A 19,926-nucleotide genomic window follows, 5' to 3' on the forward strand; every position below is an offset into this window, starting at 1 on the left:
TGTTTTTTTTTTTTTTTTTGGGAATTCCCCCCTGCCCTGAAAACACTTATGCGGTTAGTCACCTCGAAATCAAAAGCCGAAGATGAAGAAACGCTTAATAAAAAATTTTCCAGACCATAGCTTGCCGCACTCGTTTTGACAGTGGGCACACATACAAACATACACACACACATACGGTCACATTACCTACCTTGTACGCGCGTTGATTGCACTGGATGAACACAATAGAGAGTTAGTTGGACTGGCTATGTGTTGGTTTTGGGTTTATCGTTTGGCTGGCTGGCTATCTAGCTGACTGTCTGTCCCTCTGCACAATGAAAGGGCAGCAGTGAGTATTGCCTGGTTTTTAGTGGTTTTCCGTTGTTGACTAACGCTAGCCACTGTTTGAAATACTAACACCAGCCATTCGGCATTAAGCAGAGCTTAAGACGGGACGTGTTGTATTGGCGTGTGTGACAAACATAAAAAAACATCAAAACTATTAAAGCTCGTACTTTTGTTTTGGGAACGGATAATTTCAAACGGAAGCCAAAAAAAAAAGAGTTGATGAAAAGTGTTTTTGAAAAAAAAATGAATAAAAATTATTTAGTTGGAATTTTAAAATAATCCGCAATTTGAAATAAAGAATAACAGTTATCCCCCTTTAATTGTTGTTTTTGCTGGGAAATTTGAGTGAATATTCATTTCCATTTTGAATTCTTGTTACAAATCACAATTTAATTGCCTGCAACGAGAAGAGAGGAGATCCTAAGATCCTTCTGCAAGGATTCTCTAACTAACTCAAGTGCTGGATTATTGCCGATAAGAAAGAAACTATGCTGGCATTCCAATTGTGGCTGTTCGCAACAGCCATCGTGAGTTGTGGTAAGAAATCGCTAATATTTATTGTAAATCTCCTTAATTGGGTAATCTATTAGTTCGAATAACAATTTTGGTAATTTGGCCATTAATTGAAAGTATGAAACGGCGGCAAGTCAATAAAAATATGTAAAACAAAATGTTTTTCTCCGAAAATGGTCAGTATGTTTTATGGCAATAGCAATTGCCACTCTCCAAGTTTTGGCGAGGTTTGTTCCGCCACAAATATTAAGTCATAACTTTCAGTTTAAATTTCATAATTTGGTGACAGATTTCTATTGTGTTAATTTACAAGGCATGGCGAAATAAAAATTTAATTTTGGGGGAAAAAGACTATAAACAACACCAAACTAATTGCAGTCAAGTTTGGTAATTTGCACTAAAAGTGTACCAAACACTAACAAGGGCTAAATAGCATTGGATACCTAAAAGTACTAAAAATGTACCAACAAGTAAAAAAAAAGCTGTAAGTTCGGCCGGGCCGAACTTTTAATACCCTCCACCATTTGGGACGAATTAAGAAATTTTCAAAAAATAAAATCCATTAAAAATTCTGTTAAAATCTTAAAAATACCGAATATCGGAAGGAGCCGATATATGGGGGGATATACGATATTGTGGACCTATATTGACAAATCTATGTCTGGGGGGAAAGTACTCACAAGGAACTCCTTGTATGGATTTTCAGTCAATTTCATTGAAAAATCTGGCTAAAATCATAACAATACAGAATATTGGAAGGCGCCGGTTTATGGGGGATATACGATATTTTGAACCTATATATTCACTTTCAGGGGGTAAAGTACTCACAAAGAATTCCTTGTGTACAATTTCAGACAATTCCTTTGGAAAATGTGTCTATAATCATCAAAATACAGAATATCGGGGGAAATCGTTGTATGGGGGACATACGATTATTGGGGGACATACTCCTTGTGTAGAATTTCAGACAATTCCATTGGAAAATGTGGCTAAAATTATCAAAATACCGAATATCGTGGGGTACCGTTATAAGGGGGCGATATCGTGGACCGATATAGCGCATCTTCGAACTTGACCTGCCTGTCGACAAAAAACAGATCTGTGCAAAATTTTAGCTTCCTATCTTAATTCGTTTTGACTACTGTGTGATTACAACAGACGTACAGACGGACTGGGCTAAATCGCTTTTGTTGGGTCTAAAATTATTATTTCGATGTCGATGACGGAATGACGAACTTAATATACCCTCCATACTATGTATGGTGGAGGGTATAAAAATGCAACAAAGTTTTATGACGACTACATCAAAATATGGACCTATAGGCAGCATACATTTGAGTGCAATTTTATCAACCTACATAATTTGTTTCGGAAGTTAGTCAGACGGACGGACATGGCTTAATCGTCCGTGGAACTCACTCTAGCTTCCGCAGGAAATGAAGTAAGTTGATAAAATTTTAATCAGCTGTGTGATAGTTCTGCAGGACTTTTGGTATTGTAAATGGGCTATATAGGTCCACATTTTGGTCCACGCTTTTTACCGCAATTGTTCCAAATTTTAATATTGGCCCCCCACGTAGAAACCTGTATATTGATCTTCCTATCTCGCCGAGCTTAGTCGCTCTAGCTATGTATGTCCGTCCGTCTGTCTGTCCATGTTAATTTGTAATCAGGCTACAGATCGCAATTTTTCTCGCGAAATTGAAAATGGAGGTTGGGTTAGGGTCAGAATAGAAGCCTACTGTTTTTGGAGATGATCACAAAATATTAACGGGTTGAAATGGAACAAAAACAGGAAAATCTCTTGATTTTGCTTTTGCTCTACAAGCCACAATTATAGACCAAACGACGCGGAATTTTGCTAGGAGTTAGAGTATAGGGATGGATAGAAGCCTACCAATTTGGACGGTCATCGGAAAAATAATACAATAAGAAAATTTAATCTAAACCTCCAATTTTTTTAATCCTAGCAAAATCGCAAATGCTTCAAAAGGACACTTCTGACCATTATAGTGATGCTGATAGCCAAGATATGGGAATCAAAATAGTTAAAATCTATATGTAAAAGAAATTGATGTTAGTTGTTCCGCTTATAGGACAAGAATCGCTGGTCTAATTTTCACAATTCACATCAATTCGGAATGGTCTCTTGTCAGAAAAGTATAAAATCTAAAAAAATTCAAATTGACTTACAATTTTGGCTTGTAAAATTTCTAAAGGTTTTCTACACCTCGCAACACTATTTGTTGAGGTAGAATACCCTCAACAGCCTCAGGTCGCATTTATCGTCCTATCATCACGAAATTTTGCATGGGGGTAGGGTCAGGGTCAGAATAAAAGCCTATTGCCATGGAGATGCACATTTAGGGGTTCGAATGGACCAACAAAAAAATAATATTTCCCACTGCTGCAGTCGCTCTACAGGTCACAATTGAAAATCAATCGACCCGGACTATTGCATGCTATAAAAGCTATAAAATGGATTAGGACATAAGGAGGCTTTCAACATATTGCAGTGTTGTAGGGTATCACATGGTCGGCCCCGCACGAATATAGCTTCGCTTACTTGTTTGAATTTTACAGGCATTATCCACCAACGGATATTTTATTACCCTACACCACAAAGTCTCGGTATTATGTCTTTGTGCATTTGTTTGTAACAGGCAAAAGGAAACGAGATAGACCCATAGTTCCTTTTGATGATCTGCATAGAATCACATTCTGATTCGATTTATGCATGTCCGCCCGTCCGTCCGTCTGTCCACGTATTTTTGTAAACAAAGTACAGATCGCATTTATCGCCCTATCTAGATGAAATTTTGCTCAGATCATTTGTTTGGCTCAAGGACGAACCCTATTGAAATTGGAGATAATCGGTAAAAATTTAGATATATGCACCAAACGTGTGACCAACGTGCACCAAACGTGTAATATCAGCCCGAATAGTATGGAATTTTGCACATACAACCAAATAAGTATGCCAAAAATGAGTATGCCAAATTTGATCGAAATCGGTTCAGATATTGCTATAGCTCCCATATATACTGTTCTTTCGATTTGTTATTTTTGTCCTCCGCTACCGTAATATGCACTCTGTAACAACAATATTTGGGAAAATATAGCAAATACAGCTCAGAAATACATTTGCTAAATTTTATCGAGATCGGATCCGATTTGGATATAGCTCCCATATATAACTTCGTCCGGTTTACCTTTTATTGTGCACCAAACGTCTAATATTTGTCCAAATGGGATGGAATTTGGCACTTACGACCGAATTGAATCTAGAAGCTAGTATGTCAAATTTGATCGAAATCGGTTCAGATATAGCTATAGCTCCCACATATATTTTGTCCATCCGATTTGTTATATTTGTTACCCACAACCGTAATATGCACTCCGTAACAACGATATTCAGGGAAATATATCGAATACAGCTCTGAAATAACTTTGCCAAATTTTATCGAGATCGGTTCAGATTTGGATATAGCTCCCATGTATATCTTTATCCGATTTCAAATTAATTGTGCACCAAATGGTCAATACAAGTCCGAATTTAAAAGATACAAATGCTTCGGCATATTTAGTCTTTTGAATTGGAAATTATAATTATAATCATAGGGTGTATGATTGAATTCTCCCATAAAAACTTTTAATTGTTATGTGGAGCTCTACTAAATTAGCAAAGTGGTGTAGGGCCTCCCGATGTTCGGTATATTGGTGATTTTACCGACATTATTCACCGGAAATGTTTCAAATTTGGTATTTGAAGTTCGTAAAGGATATTACAGCCTATGACAAAAACATTCCGTGCAGAGGCACGCCTTCGTATAGCCCCCATATAACGGTACCTCCCGATATTAATTTTTACTTCTTATACCCCCACCATGGTATAGAGAGTATATTGAGATTGTCATTCCGTTTGTAACATATCGAAATGTACATTTTAGACCCCACAAAGTATATATATTCTTCATCAGAAATGGACCATGTAGGTCCACGTCTTCTTAAAGCCCCCATATAACGCCCGATATTCGGTATTTTGATGATTTTAACGACATTATTTACCGGAATTATTTCAAATTTTGTATTTGAAGTTCGTAATGGAGACTACAGCCTATGACAGAAAATTGTCTGTGCAGGTCCACGTTTTATAACCCCCAAGGTACCTCCCTATATTCGGTATTTTGATGATTTTAGCTACATTATGAACCGATTTTTTTTTTTTCAAGTTTTGCATTTGAATATTGTAATAGCTTGTGACAAAAGTTGCCTATGCCGGTCCACGTCGTCGTATAGATCCTAATATACGGCTACATTCGGTATTTTTAAAATTTTAACAGAATTTTTAATGGATTTTATTATTTGGAAAATTGTTAAATTTGTAACAAATGGTGGAATGTATTCAAAGTTCGGCCCGGCCGAACTTACAGCTTTTTTACTTGTTTTGAAATCAAAATTAAATATTCAAAATTGCTAAAGCGTGTATTTGATATGACCCAAACATTCTAACGATAAATCTATAAAGTTCTCTGCAAAAAAATTGAACTAGGCCCCAGGGCATACCTGTACAAGATTCCTTTCAAACTTTCAAATGAGCAAGTAGGCAGAAAATACTGTATTCTCAAGTCCATTTTAAAATAGTATAAAATCGTTATAAAACTATACCACAAACAAAAAAAGATATCAGAAACGATAGAAAATTACAGTATCACTTAGCCGATAATTGTTTAGGCTCAAATGTGCATTGTACACATACATTTACTGATTAACGACTGCATTTAATTTTTATACCCTACACCACAAGGTGGTCAGGGTATTATGTCTTTGTGCATTTGTTTGTAACAGGCAAAAGGAAACGAGATAGACCCATAGTTCCTTTTGATGATCTGCATAGAATCACATTCTGAGTCGATTTATGCATGTCCGTCCGTCCGTCTGTCCGTCCGTCCGTCTGTCCGTCTGTCCATGTATTTTTGTAAACAAAGTACAGGTCGCATTTATTGCCCGATCCAGATGAAATTTTGCACAGATCATTTTTTTGGCCCAAGGACGAACCCTATTGGAGATAATCGGTCAAAATTTAGATATAGCTACCATATATATCTTCGTCCGATTTGCCTTTTTGCCGATTTGTTATTTTTGTCCACCGCCGCCGTAATATGCACTCTGCAACAACAATATTTAGGGAAATATATCAAATACAGCTCAGAAATACATTTGCAAAATTTTATCGAGATCGGTTCAGATTTTGATATAGCTCTCATATATAACTTCGGCCGATTTACCTTTTATTGTGCACCAAACATCTAATATTTGTCCAAATGGGATGGAATTTGGCACATACGACCAAATTGAGTCTAGAAGCTAGTATGTCAAATTTGGTGAAGATCGGTTCAGATATAGCTATAGCCTCCATATATATTATTCATCCGATTTGTTATATTTGTTACCCACAACCGTAATATGCACTCCGTAACAACGATATTCAGGGAAATATATCAAATACAGCTCAGAAATATCTTTGCCAAATTTTATCGAGATCGGTTCAGATTTGGATATAGCTCCCATATATATATTTATCCGATTTCAAATTAATTGTGCACCAAATGGTCAATACAAGTCCGAATTTAAAAGATACAAATGCTTCGGCATGTTTAGTCCTTTGAACTTTAAATTATAATTATAATCATAGCGTGTATGATTGAATTCTCCCATAAAAACTTTTAATTGTTATGTGGAGCTCTACTAAATTAGCAAAGTGGTGTAGGGTATCATAAAGTCGACCCAGCCCGACTTTAAGACTTTCTTTACTGGTTTTCTGTTATTTAAGTTAATATCTCCATGACCTATACTCACTGAAATTTAATATTTGATCTTTTGGCACTTTTGGCAAGAATCCATGATGGAGGTCAATTCATTTGTCATAATTATTTACGTTTCATATTTTTTCTGTAATTATTTTATATCAAGCTAACTCTGCCACATACATAAAGATAGATATGTACATTTGTATGTATTTTGGTGTCTGGTATTGAAAATAGAATTTCCACATTTTGCAAAGTCATCGTAACAACCGCAAACGATTGACTCATCTTCAACTTCGAGTGGTTATTACATTTCATCAGAATAATTAAAGAACTATCCAATATATCTATCTGCCAGATAGAGTTTGTTTATTTTATAGACCATCGTGGTATGGTGATCTTGTGGTTAAATAGCACTGGGCGACACAAAAAAATAATTGCGGTGAGAAGTGAGTAGATTATAACAGTAGAGCTAAAAATATGAGACACATGTATCGGCGTTTTTAAAGTATACATCGGGAGGTGGTCAAGGAAGGCCGGCTTTGTTTCGTCCGTACATTAAATTTTGGGCAAACTTTGACTAAAGATTCCTAGGAATCCATACATTTCGGTATAAATACTGCCAATCCGGAAAATATTTTTGTAAATAATATCAACCACCAGACGGGTAATTTAGGCCATTTTTTTTCAAGAATTTTGGGAACATCGGACTAAAACTGCTACCAAATTAATATGGACAAAGGGACGGAGGAACACACATTACTAGATCGACTTAGCCATGGTGGGTCTAGAACCAATATTCATTTTTACTTGTTCTACCCCCACCATAGTTTGGAGGGTATATTGTCCTGGTCTTCATATAGCCCCCATATAACGCTTTTCATTTCACCAGTATTATTCGACGGATTTTTTTTTTTTTTTTGAAAATTTTTAAGTTTCTTCCAAATGGTGGAGGGTGTAAAAAATTCGACCCGACCGGACTTAGCTGCTTTTTTACTTCTTTTTTTGAAATTTGTAATTTCTTTCTAAATGGTGAAGGTATTCAAAGTTCAGCCCGGCCCAACTTACTAATTTTTATACCCTCAGCCATAGAGGGCGAAAATCGACAATATATATCAATTACCAACAAACATAATTACTCCTAGTACAAGATCTAGTGAGAAGATGGTAGATATCGCTTCGATATATAAAGCGCGAAATAAGCATCCCATTAGTTTCAAACATGGCACATCCCAATATTTCTATCAACACAAGACCTGGTATAAAGATTGAATATCTCGGCCTACCCCTTCTGGTACCTCCCCCACAAAATATCACAATTTTAAATAATGATATCTCTCATTACTTACGAAAACGGGTCAACGATATTTTTATACCCTCCACCATACTATGAAGGGTATATTAACTTTGTAATTCCGTTTGTAACTCCTCGAAATACTCACGTCAGACCCAGATACATATTCTTGATCAGCGTAAAATTCTAAGTCTGTTCGTCTGTAGCTGTTTTAGATGTCTGTCTGTCTGCCAGTAGGCAGGTTGAGTTCGTAAATGGGCCATGTAAGTCCACGTTTTCACAAAGCTCCCATATAACAGTACCTATGGATATTCGATATTTTGATGATTTTGGCGACATTATTCACCGGAATTGTTTCATATGTTGTATTTGAAGTTCGTAATGGATACTACAGCCTATGACAAAAAATTGTCTATGCAGGTCCACGTCTTCTTATAGCCCCCATATAACGGACCCCATCCGATATTGGGTATTTTGAGGATTTTAGCAACATTATTCAACGGAATTGTTTCAAATGTGTGTTTAAATTTCGTAATGAGTACTACATACAGCCTAAGACAGAATATTGTCTGTGCAGGTCCACGTCTTCATATAGCCCCCATATAACGGTACCTCCCAATATTCGGTATTTTGATAACTTTAGCGTCATCATTGACGGGAGTAGTTTCAAATTACATATTTAGAGTTCGTAATGGGAACTACAGTCTGTGACAGAAAATTGTGTATGCAGGTCCAGGTCTTTGTATAGGCCCAATATATACGATATTTTGATGCTTTTCATTCATTATTCACAGTTTATTTCAAGTTTCAAAGCCTATGTAGGTTCACGTCGTAGAGACCCCAATATAAAGGCTATACACAGTATTTTTAAGAATTTTTGTCTGATTTTTTTTTGAAAATTTCCAAATTCGTTCTGTTTTTTAACTTATTTAAACTTGGTTTATCTAAATATTTCTCACAGCTAATGTTTTTCCTTTTTATTTGACCTTTTTATATTTTAATGAAACAAGTGTTTTTCGAGCTTGAGGTCTTTGTTGTTGTATTTATGTATTTGTATTTTCACAGCCAGAGATTTTATGAGAATGTATTAATTTAACGCTGCATTCCTTCTGAAACCCCCTCCCCCCCTTAAAAGTATAACATGTATTTATTATTCGCATAAAATTTAAAATACATGTTCGATTTTTCCTAAATTTTGAAAATCTAAATATTTTTAGCAGTTTGAGATGAAGTGGTTCTGCTATTTCTGGTATCTTACGCACATTTCAAAATTTTCCAAAAATTATCATACATTTCATATAAAGTCAAACGACGTAATCCAAATCTGGTACGTTGTAATATTTATATCAGACTTAGGTCAGATACGAAATGGACAATATTGTTCCATTCTTCCGAATCTCCCCATGAAATTTTGAATATTAAGAATATTGTTAAGAGATGTTAAAATATATTTAAATATACCTGTTTTCTGACTGCATTGAGCAGTAACTTATAGCTACAATTTTAAAAAAATCAAGAATTCTGAATTCGGATTTTAAAAATTGATTTTAAGTATTTATTACAAAGCTAAGTTAAATTATTGTGTTTTCTTCCCGAGTTTAGATTCCGGGTGTTGAAATTAATTTACTTTACCCCCCGAAATCCTACAATGTTAGACAATACTTAAATATTTATCATTTGTAGTGAAAACCAGTTTTTAGGGATTTTTTTTCATTGGAATTTTTCAAATGTTAAAATTTTTCCCTTAACAATATTTTTTCGAATAACCAACAATGTAGGCATAATATATCCATATACTTAATATACATATGATTAGATTTATACACACATACATCTATACATCCCATGGCCTATTCAATGGCAATGGCCGACCATTTGAAAATTGGAAAAACAACATTATTATTGTGGAAAAGTACAAACAGAGTTAAGACCTGGCGGCGAACGGTCACCCCAAACAATCAACCAACCGCGAGGCATCCACACATCAAGCCTATTTCGAATGCATTATTGTTCTGAAATAATTGCATCTAATTATCGAAGAATTCAGATAATTGCCACTAAATATACAAACAAATAAATTATATTTTATCACATACGTCCGTACGTACGTCCGTAAGTACGTTCGCAAGTATTTTATAACAATGCCTGGCACTAGGTGAGACCGATACGATACCAGGGTAATATACAAAATCAAGATTGCAGAATTTTTCCTATGGGAATTTATTTACATACAAAGTTAACAGTTATAAAAGTTTTATTGAGTTGGAAAAAAAATATTTGCAAATAAATTAAAACAAATCAAAAAGCAGCTAAGTTCGACCGTGCCGAACTTTGAATACCCTCCACAATTTGAAAAAAAAAAATGGTAATTTTCAAAAAAAAATAAAATCCGTTAAAAATTCTGTTAAAATCCTAAATATACCGAATGTAGCCGTTATATTTGGATCTATATGACGTCGTGGACCAACATAGGTAACTTTTGTCATAAGCTATTAAAATATTCAAATTCGAAACTTGAAAAAAATCGGTGAACAATGTAGCTAAAATCATCAAAATAACGAATATCGGGTGGTACCTTTATATGTGGGGCTATACAAGGACTTGGACCTGCACAGACAATTTTCTGTCATAGGCTATAGTATCCATTACTAACTTCTCATACCAAATTTGAAACAATTCCGGTGAATAATGTCGCTAAAATCATCCAAATACCGAATATCGGAAGGTACCATTATATGGGGACTATGCCAAAACGTGGACCTACACAGACAATTTTCTGACAAAAGGCTGTAGTATCCACTACGAACTTCAAATACCAAATTTGAAACAAATCCGGTGAATAATGTCGCTAATATCATCAAAATACCGAATATCGGTAGGTACCTTTATGTGAAGGCTATACGAAGACGTGGACCCGCACAGATAATTTTCTGACAAAGGGCTATAGTATCCAGTACGAACTTCAAATACGAAATTTGATTTGCTGGATTTGCTTCGCAAGTTATGACAGATAAAAGAATTGAAAATTGTTACCCTTTGTGCGTGAGGAACCAGAAGGTGTTCGCAGATATATATTATCTTCACAAAAGTATTTGGATGTGTGAAATTTGAAGAGAGTTGGATGCTTATTTAGCTTTCTTTTAGCGTTTTTTTAAACCTTGTAGGAGGTAGCAGAATAAATGGTCCGATCTATATCATCTTTATAACCGATCTTGTGTTGATGGAAATATTGAGATGTACCAAGCCTGAATGGGATTGGATGTTAATTTTGCGTTTTTTGCTACGCGGATTTTCAAAATGTTGACCCGTTTTGTGTGGGAGGTACCAGAAGGAGTGGACCGATATATCCCATCTTCACAGCCGATCTTGTTTTGGTAGAAATAATGGAATGTGTGAAATTTGAAGAGAACCGGCTGCTTATTTCGAATTTTGCCATTGTTTTGGATATTCAAAACTTTGACCCTTTGTGGGGGTAGGTTCCAGAAGGAATGGTTCGATCTCTACCATCTCTATAGCAGATCTTGTGTCGATAAAAATATTGAGATGTGCCAAGTCTGAATAGAATCGGATGTTAATTTCTCGTCTTATGAGCTTCATGAAGATTCAAAATTTTGACCCTTTGTGGGGGGAGGTACCAGAAGGAGTGAACCGATATATTTCATCTTCATACCAGACCTTGGGTTAATATAAATATTGGGATATGTGAAATTTGAAGTCAATCGAACTCTTTCATCACATTTTATAAGATTTTTCATTTTTCAAAATTTTGACCGTTTGTTGGGGAGGTACTTGATGTAGTGGACCAATATTGTTCATTTTCTCGCCTGGCCTAGCTCTGATGCAAATATTAGGATTCGCAAAATTGGAGCTAAATCGGATTATCTTTTCTCTTTCTGTGCAGTAAATTATTTTCTTTGAAAAAATTTGGCATTTTGTGGGGGAAGTACCAGAAGGAGTGGGCCGATATCGCCCATCTCCGAACTCTATGTAAGTTTGACAATAATATTACGATGTACCCAGTTTGGATCAAATCGGATACGCCCTTCGAGAGTTATCGTGCACACCAGCCAGCCATGCGGACGGACGAACATCGCTAGATCGACTCCAAATGTCCTGAAACGGATTTGATCCAAACGAGACCTAGGACCTAAAATCGTTATTTCGATGAGGCACGTTTTGGTCGTATCATAAGATATACCTTATGTAGCCATATGGCTGAGGGTATAACAATTTTGAAGAACGCATTATATCTATAGAAGATCTGGAGCAAGTCTTCAATCTATGGAGGCCATGAAGAAGGTCGCTATTTTTCTATACAAGACCTGTAGGAGATATGAAACGCTGAAAAGTCTTTCGTCTAAAGAAACCCTTCTGATCATAGAATGTCTAAAGAAGATATGTTTTCTATAGAAGGTCTGTCAATAGAAGACCTAAAAAATAGAGAAGGAGAAGGAAATTGTTTTCGTAAGAGAGCTCAGAATGACTTCTCTGTACAAACTTCTCTCTTCCAAAGATTTACAAATGCTGCCATATCTATTATTATCTAGTTTATCATTCCGAAACGAAATAGTTCAAATAAACTTCTCCGCGAATGGAACGATCGGGACTATATCCAGCCCGTTCGTTCGCCAAGTTCGTTTAGTAGTGTATCTAGTTAATTGGGCCCATACCGTTCTCTTTATAACCCACACACAATAGTATTGGAGGGTATATTAAGTTTGCCATTCCGTTTGTAGCATCTCGAAATATTAATTTTAGACCACACATTCTTGATCAGCATAAAATTCTATGTCGTTTTAGCGATGCCCGTCTGCAGAAATTACTCTATCTTCCGAACGAAATGAAGTAGGTTGATAAAATTTTACTCAGATGTGTGCAGGACTTTTGATACTGAAAGATTTAAGTTTTTTGGGTGTTTTAGTCACAATTTTAACCCGAATTTGCTGTAAATTAGCAGCATGTGTTCCCATTATGTAAGAAATATCTTCGCATAGAATTGTCAATATAGGTCGGAGGTTCGGTATAGACCCCATATACATCCCTATAATCGATATTTTGATAATTTACGCAACATTATCCTCCGGAATTGTTTAAAATTTTAATAATTTAAAATCCTTTAGAAATTTTTCCTTATAAAATCCAGGTTTAAGGACTTGAAAACCCTTTTGAAAAATTTCTTATAAAATTCTCGTTTAAGCACCTGAAGGACCTTTTAAAATTATAAAATCCACGTTTAAGGACTTAAAGGATCTGTTAAAAAATTTCATATAAAATCCAGGTTTAAGGACTTGAAAACCCTTTTGAAAAATTTCTTATAAAATTCTCGTTTAACCACCTGAAGGACCTTTTAAAATTATAAAATCCACGTTTAAGGACTTAAAGGATCTGTTAAAAATTTTCATATAAAATCCACGTTTAAGGACTTGATGGACCTTTTGAAAAATTTTCATATAAAATCCACGTTTAAGGACTTGATGGACCTTTTGAAAAATTTCTTAAAAAATCCACGTTTAAGGACTTAAAGGATCTGTTAAACATTTCTTAAAAAATCCACGTTTAAGGACTTAAAGGATCTGTTAAAAATTTTCATATAAAATCCACGTTTAAGGACTTGATGGACCTTTTGAAAAATTTCTTAAAAAATCCACGTTTAAGGACTTAAAGGATCTGTTAAACATTTCTTAAAAAATCCACGTTTAAGGACTTAAAGGATCTGTTAAAAATTTTCATATAAAATCCACGTTTAAGGACTTGATGGACCTTTTGAAAAATTTTCATATAAAATCCACGTTTAAGGACTTGATGGACCTTTTGAAAAATTTCTTAAAAAATCCACGTTTAAGGACTTAAAGGATCTGTTAAACATTTCTTAAAAAATCCACGTTTAAGGACTTAAAGGATCTGTTAAAAATTTTCATATAAAATCCACGTTTAAGGACTTGATGGACCTTTTGAAAAATTTTCATATAAAATCCACGTTTAAGGACTTGATGGACCTTTTGAAAAATTTCTTAAAAAATCCACGTTTAAGGACTTAAAGGATCTGTTAAACATTTCTTAAAAAATCCACGTTTAAGGACTTAAAGGATCTGTTAAAAATTTTCATATAAAATCCACGTTTAAGGACTTGATGGACCTTTTGAAAAATTTTCATATAAAATCCACGTTTAAGGACTTAAAGGATCTGTTAAACATTTCTTAAAAAATCCACGTTTAAGGACTTAAAGGATCTGTTAAAAATTTTCATATAAAATCCACGTTTAAGGACTTGATGGACCTTTTGAAAAATTTTCATATAAAATCCACGTTTAAGGACTTGATGGACCTTTTGAAAAATTTCTTAAAAAATCCACGTTTAAAGACTTAAAGGATCTGTTAAAAATTTTCATATAAAATCCACGTTTAAGGACTTGATGGACCTTTTGAAAAATTTCTTATAAAATCCACGTTTAAGGACTTAAAGGATCTGTTAAAAATTTTCATATAAAATCCACGTTTAAGGACTTGATGGACCTTTTGAAAAATTTCTTAAAAAATCCACGTTTAAAGACTTAAAGGATCTGTTAAAAATTTTCATATAAAATCCACGTTTAAGGACTTGATGGACCTTTTGAAAAATTTCTTATAAAATCCACGTTTAAGGACTTGATGGACCTTATGAAAATTTTCTTATAAAATCAACGTTTAATGACTTAAAGGATCTGTTGAAAATTTTCATATAAAATCCACGTTTAAGGACTTCATGGACCTTTTGAAAATTTTCTTATAAAATCCACGTTAAGGGACTTGAAGGACCTTTTGATTTTTTTACAAAATCCACGTTTAGGTGCTTGAAGGACCTTTTGATTTTTTTTACAAAATCCACGTTTAAGAACTTGAAGAATCTTTTGAAAAAATTCTAATAAAATCCACGTTTAGGGACTTGAAGGACCTTTTGATTTTTTTACAAAATCCACGTTTAGGTACTTGCAGGACCTTTTGAATTTTTTTTTACAAAATCCACGTTTAAGGACTTGAAGATCCTTTTGAAAATTTCTTATAAAATCCACGTTTCGGGACTTGAAGGACCTTTTGATTTTTTTTATAAAATCCACGTTTTAGAACTTGAACAATCTTTTGAAAAATTTCTAATAAAATCCAGGTTTAAGGACTTGAAGGACATTTTGATTTTTTTATAAAATCCACGTTTTAGAACTTGAATGATCTTTTGAAAATTTTTCTAATAAAATCCAGGTTTAAGGACCTCTTTAAAATTGCTTATAAAATCCACGTTTAAGGACATAAAGGCCTCTTAGAAAATTGAATTGTAAAATATACATTTCAAAAACTAAGGGTCTTTGAAAAAAAATCTTTTAAAAAACTACGCCTAAAAGTTCTTGGAAAAAGATATTTTAAAAATCCACGTATCAGGACTTAAAGGTACTTTAGTAATATACGTTTCAAATACTAAAGGTCTTTGAAAATAAAATCTTTTAATAATCCAAGCCTAAGGATCTAAAGGTCTTTGAAAAACATCTTTCAAATATCCAATTTTCAAAAACAGAAGGTCCTTAAAAATAATATTTTTAGAATTCGCGTTTTAAAAAGTAAAGGTACTTGAAAAAATTGTAGATCAAGGACTTCGTATAGCCCCCATAAAACGGTACCTCCCAATATTCGGTATTTTGATTATTTTAGCGACATTATTCACCGGAATTGTTTGAAGTTGCAAATACATGTTCATGGCTTCGTATAGGTCACAATATAATGTAACTCCCTATTTTCAGTATTTTTTTATGATTTTATCAATACTTTTCAAAGGGCCTTTTTCTGAAAATTTGTAATTCCTTCTGAATTTTGGAGTGTATTCATATAGGCGAAAAGTAGTAAGTCTTCTACCTTATAAGAGAATTAGAGGGGTTGTCTCCGATTTTAGAGATATTGAAAGATTCAGGCCAAACATTTTTCCGATTTTTAATGCCTTAAACCTGATTAGTCAGTTTCATTGCGAAATTCTTGTGACCCCAACCGAATTGGAAGAGGGGTACCCCTGCGAAAAAGAAATCGCCTATACACTATTTATTTATGTAGCTCGATTAAAATCCAGGAGGTTTTGCTCGTTTTCGAGTGAGAGTGGAATCCAAGTACTACTCTTGCTAATGTAACCCTCTCTCTCTCCCAGCTCACAGCAATAGCAAAACCTGTTTGCTCGAACACACAAATAGGTAGACAAAATACATTTTTCTCCTCAATTTTACTCTCAGAGGAAACCCTTACCCCGTTTTGAGCATTTTGACTCCCACTCGTATTTTTCGAACATGAGTAACATGCAATGCTGTCACATAAAACAAAAGAGTAAGAGTTGTAAAACTACTGCTCTTTGAGCATTCTCCCTTGCGAGTAAAAACGAGCAAATCTGACCTATGTTTGTGACCACACCGACACTAAAAAATATTATCTTTTATTTACAATTTCCAGTCTATGGCGAATCGGAATTCACATATTACGGCAGCATGGGACCAGATCACTGGAGCGAGCATTACAATCAGTGTGCTGGCAAGCATCAAAGTCCCATCAATATCAATGATGTCGATGTCATTGATAGACGGTATCCTGAAATAAAATATGAAAAATTCGACAAGAAGCCGTTGAATGCCACCATGACGAACAATGGGCATACGGTCCAGGTGAAACTGATCTACGACGGCCAGGCACCCATGGTGTCGGGTGGACCGCTAGCTGGCAAGGGAAACTATGAGTTTCAACAGCTGCACTTTCATTGGGGCGAAGATAATACGGTTGGCAGTGAGGATCGCATAAACAATGTTTCGTTTCCGATGGAGCTGCACATTGTGTTTCGTAATATTCGGTATAAGGATTTTGCCGAGGCAACACAGCGCGATGATGGTGTGGCGGTGATGGCATTCTTTTATGAGGTAAATACATAGAGGGTTAGATTTTTTTATGTGTATTGGTGTAAGTCGTGTGGGTAGTGGTTAAAATACATACATATGTATATATGTGAGTGTGTCTAAATGTAATTGTATTGTGCTAGTATACGGAAAATACCAAATGCATGTGGAAATGTAGATACCTGGAATTCCCCTAATCACGTAGCGTAGCTAAAATTTGTATCCCTTTTGAATGCACTCAGCTAACCCCCTTTGATAATTCCTCCCCCAGATAAGTTCGGATCAGGCTGCTGATCATGATTACGATACGTTCACCAGTAATTTGGGGAAGATTGAAGAACCCAATTCGGTTGCCAACATGGATGCCTTGACGCTGTTCGGTTTAATGCCCGACAATTTGAATAGCTATTACACCTATATTGGATCCCTGACCACGCCACCCTGTAGTGAAGATGTCATTTGGATGGATTTCAATACACCCATTGGAATAGCCTCAAAATTGGTAAAAAATGATTTTTTTTTTATTTTCCAAACCCTTTCCTTTTTCCTAAAGCAGAACAAAATAATCCCTGCAATTTGCCATTATTTTTTCCAGCTGGATCGTTTCCGTTCACTCAAGACCTTCGATGGCTCGTCGTTGACACACAATTTCCGACCGGTTCAACCGCTTAACAATCGTAAAGTTTATCGGGCCAAAAAAGAAATGCTTCTTCCCCAGGAAGGTGGGGCCAGTAGTATACCCATTGTAGATGCCTGGGATGCAGCTCCAACGTTTGCCCAACCCATTGTCTTGGTTGGCATTTTGGCGGTGGCGTGTGTCTACATTAACCATTAATTAGCTGTAGTAGTTTAATTTAACAAAAAACCCAACAACAACAACAAAATACTCTTGTACAATTTTAGAATTTAATAGTATTATTATTATTATTTTGATAATTTTATTTTACATATGCATGTCTGATTACAAACATACATACCGTCTACAACTTCTTCGCAATTAGTTATTATTTTTTTGTAGAATTTTCAGCCATATTATTGAATAAATTATAAACTTATTTTTAAGTTATTCAGAAAAATTAATTGGCCTTAGGTTGCCTTTGTTTAATTTTTTTTTTCATGCAAGACCAGAATTGGGTGTTCAAAGAGAAACATCCGGGTCCAGCTATAACTCTCGGAACAATCTACAATTTTTTCTATGGCTAAATTTTGGCCTCCTGATGAAATGTTATTTTTACCCGGAGGTCATAACCGGTTATTCGGTTTTTGAACCGAAAATTCGGGTAAAAATCCAAATATAACCGGTTTTTTAGAACCAATATGGGTATCAAATGAAAGCTTAGGAAAGCACCTATCCTGGGACTTTCTCCTAAGGACAGATATTATATCCGGCTACGCAGTTCGTCCTCGTTTTTTTTTTAACTAAAAAAAAAAATCTAAGGAGACAGCTTTCGGCCGGGATTTAAGACTTTCTCTTATGGACGGGTGCAAATGTCGGGAACACCGACAAAATATTTTTGTAAAATTGTTAAGTTTTATGGTTATAACCGGAATATATATAGTAAAACAATGTTTGACATCTTAACATAAAAATACATTATTCGAAAGGCAATCTATTTACTTGTTATTTGATATCCATATGGGTTCTAAAACCCGGTCATATTTCGGTTTTAGTATCCGAATCTCGATTCAAAAATCCAGATAACCGGTTACGACCGACGGCAATCAGGAGATCAAGATCTATCTATGGTATATATTTCGGACCGAGCCGAGAGTTATAGTTATACTAGGATTAAGCCAAGAATTCTGCTATCTACAGAAACAAACATATTTTCTTCAATTTATAGATTTCTCTAAATGGTTTAATGCTAAGAGTTATAAAAGCTCTCCTATCAATAGAAGCCTAATACAATTTCTACAAAAAATAAAATAGAAATTTTCAAAGTATTTTCTATCTATCCCAGAACTAGCACAGTTTTTCGGTTCTAGAAGGCCTTAAGCTGATTTTTTATACATTTGTAGGCATAAGATATCCATCAGAGATCTATTAAACATTTTTTATCACTAAAGGCCTTGAGAAGGTCCTCCATTCACAGAAGGCCTATGAAAGTTTCAACACCTGTAGCTCAATATGGTCATGATAAGGTACTCTCTGTCTAGAAGAACTGTAAATGATATTGTGCTTTTCGTCTTTCATCGTGACAAGTAGAAAGGATTTTAAGTTCGCCCAAGCCAAACTTTTTATACCCTCCACCACTAGGTTTATGTTGTAGCATTAAACTGAGTAGCCAACAAATACAGGGTGAGATGAAAAAACTGGGACCAACTTCAGACTGCTGTCATTTTTATGCCACTCGTTCAATAGCTGTTAAAATTATTTCAGTGACAGCTCGTTATATTGTTTAGAAGCGTACAAAAGCATTTTGGTGAGAATTTTCCAGAAAAAAATTTATTCGTGATGGAATTCAAGCGTGATAGTGTGATTTCTTTATATTTGGGTGGAAAACCGCCAGTGGCTATCGTTAGAGGACTCCAAAATTTAAATGTGACGGAAGAAAACAGCAACATCAGCAGAAAGGTTCGAAAAGTAAAGAAGCGATTTGATCGAAACCCGCGTCGCAGTGGCCGAAAAATGGCTTGTGAACTGAACATATCACAATATTCCATTTGGCAAATATTGAAATTCCAAAAAGTGCAAGAACTTACCCCGCAACTGACAACAGAAAGAAAATAGACTCCAAAAGAGCTAAAGACTTGCTTCGCTTGGCCGAAAGTGGTGAACTGCCGAATTTGGATTTCTCCATCTTCGATGAGAAAACATTCGTTGTCCAGCAGTTTGTAAACAAACAAAATGATCGTGTTTACTTGCCAAAGAGGTCAGCTGAAAATGTGCACCTTCGGTTGGCCACCAGAATTCAAGCGCCGGCCATGGTGATGGTATGGGCCGCTATAACAGCCGATGGTCGCTCTCCGCTCGTATTAATCGGCCATGGCATCAGAAAAAATGCCGAATATTATCGAGAAAATATTATGGGGATGTATTAAAGCCTTGGGCACGCAAACATATTGGCCGCACAACTGGACTCAGCACCATCGC

General features: G+C 35.2%; 1 protein-coding gene across 1 annotated transcript; it reads left to right on the forward strand.

Annotated features, from left to right (window-relative positions):
- Window positions 1–318: 318 nt before the first annotated feature.
- Window positions 319–17,822, forward strand: LOC101889421 (carbonic anhydrase). Its single transcript, XM_005185491.4, has 4 exons — window positions 319–864; window positions 16,399–16,856; window positions 17,104–17,334; window positions 17,428–17,822. Exons 1-4 carry the CDS (start codon window positions 816–818, stop codon window positions 17,665–17,667), a joined length of 978 nt encoding a protein of 325 aa, XP_005185548.2. The 5' UTR covers window positions 319–815; the 3' UTR covers window positions 17,668–17,822.
- Window positions 17,823–19,926: the final 2,104 nt, after the last annotated feature.

This window comes from Musca domestica, unplaced genomic scaffold (genome assembly GCF_030504385.1).
Source record: "Musca domestica strain aabys unplaced genomic scaffold, Musca_domestica.polishedcontigs.V.1.1 36, whole genome shotgun sequence".
Classification (NCBI taxonomy): Eukaryota; Metazoa; Arthropoda; class Insecta; order Diptera; family Muscidae; genus Musca; species Musca domestica.

Bases quoted from the DNA above. Each gene is read 5' to 3' on its own strand.
- LOC101889421 (XM_005185491.4), top strand. From the start codon at position 816: ATGCTGGCATTCCAATTGTGGCTGTTCGCAACAGCCATCGTGAGTTGT. The intron at 865-16,398 runs GTAAGAAATCGC...TACAATTTCCAG, and splicing joins AACAGCCATCGTGAGTTGTG to TCTATGGCGAATCGGAATTC. The intron at 16,857-17,103 runs GTAAATACATAG...TTCCTCCCCCAG, and splicing joins TGATGGCATTCTTTTATGAG to ATAAGTTCGGATCAGGCTGC.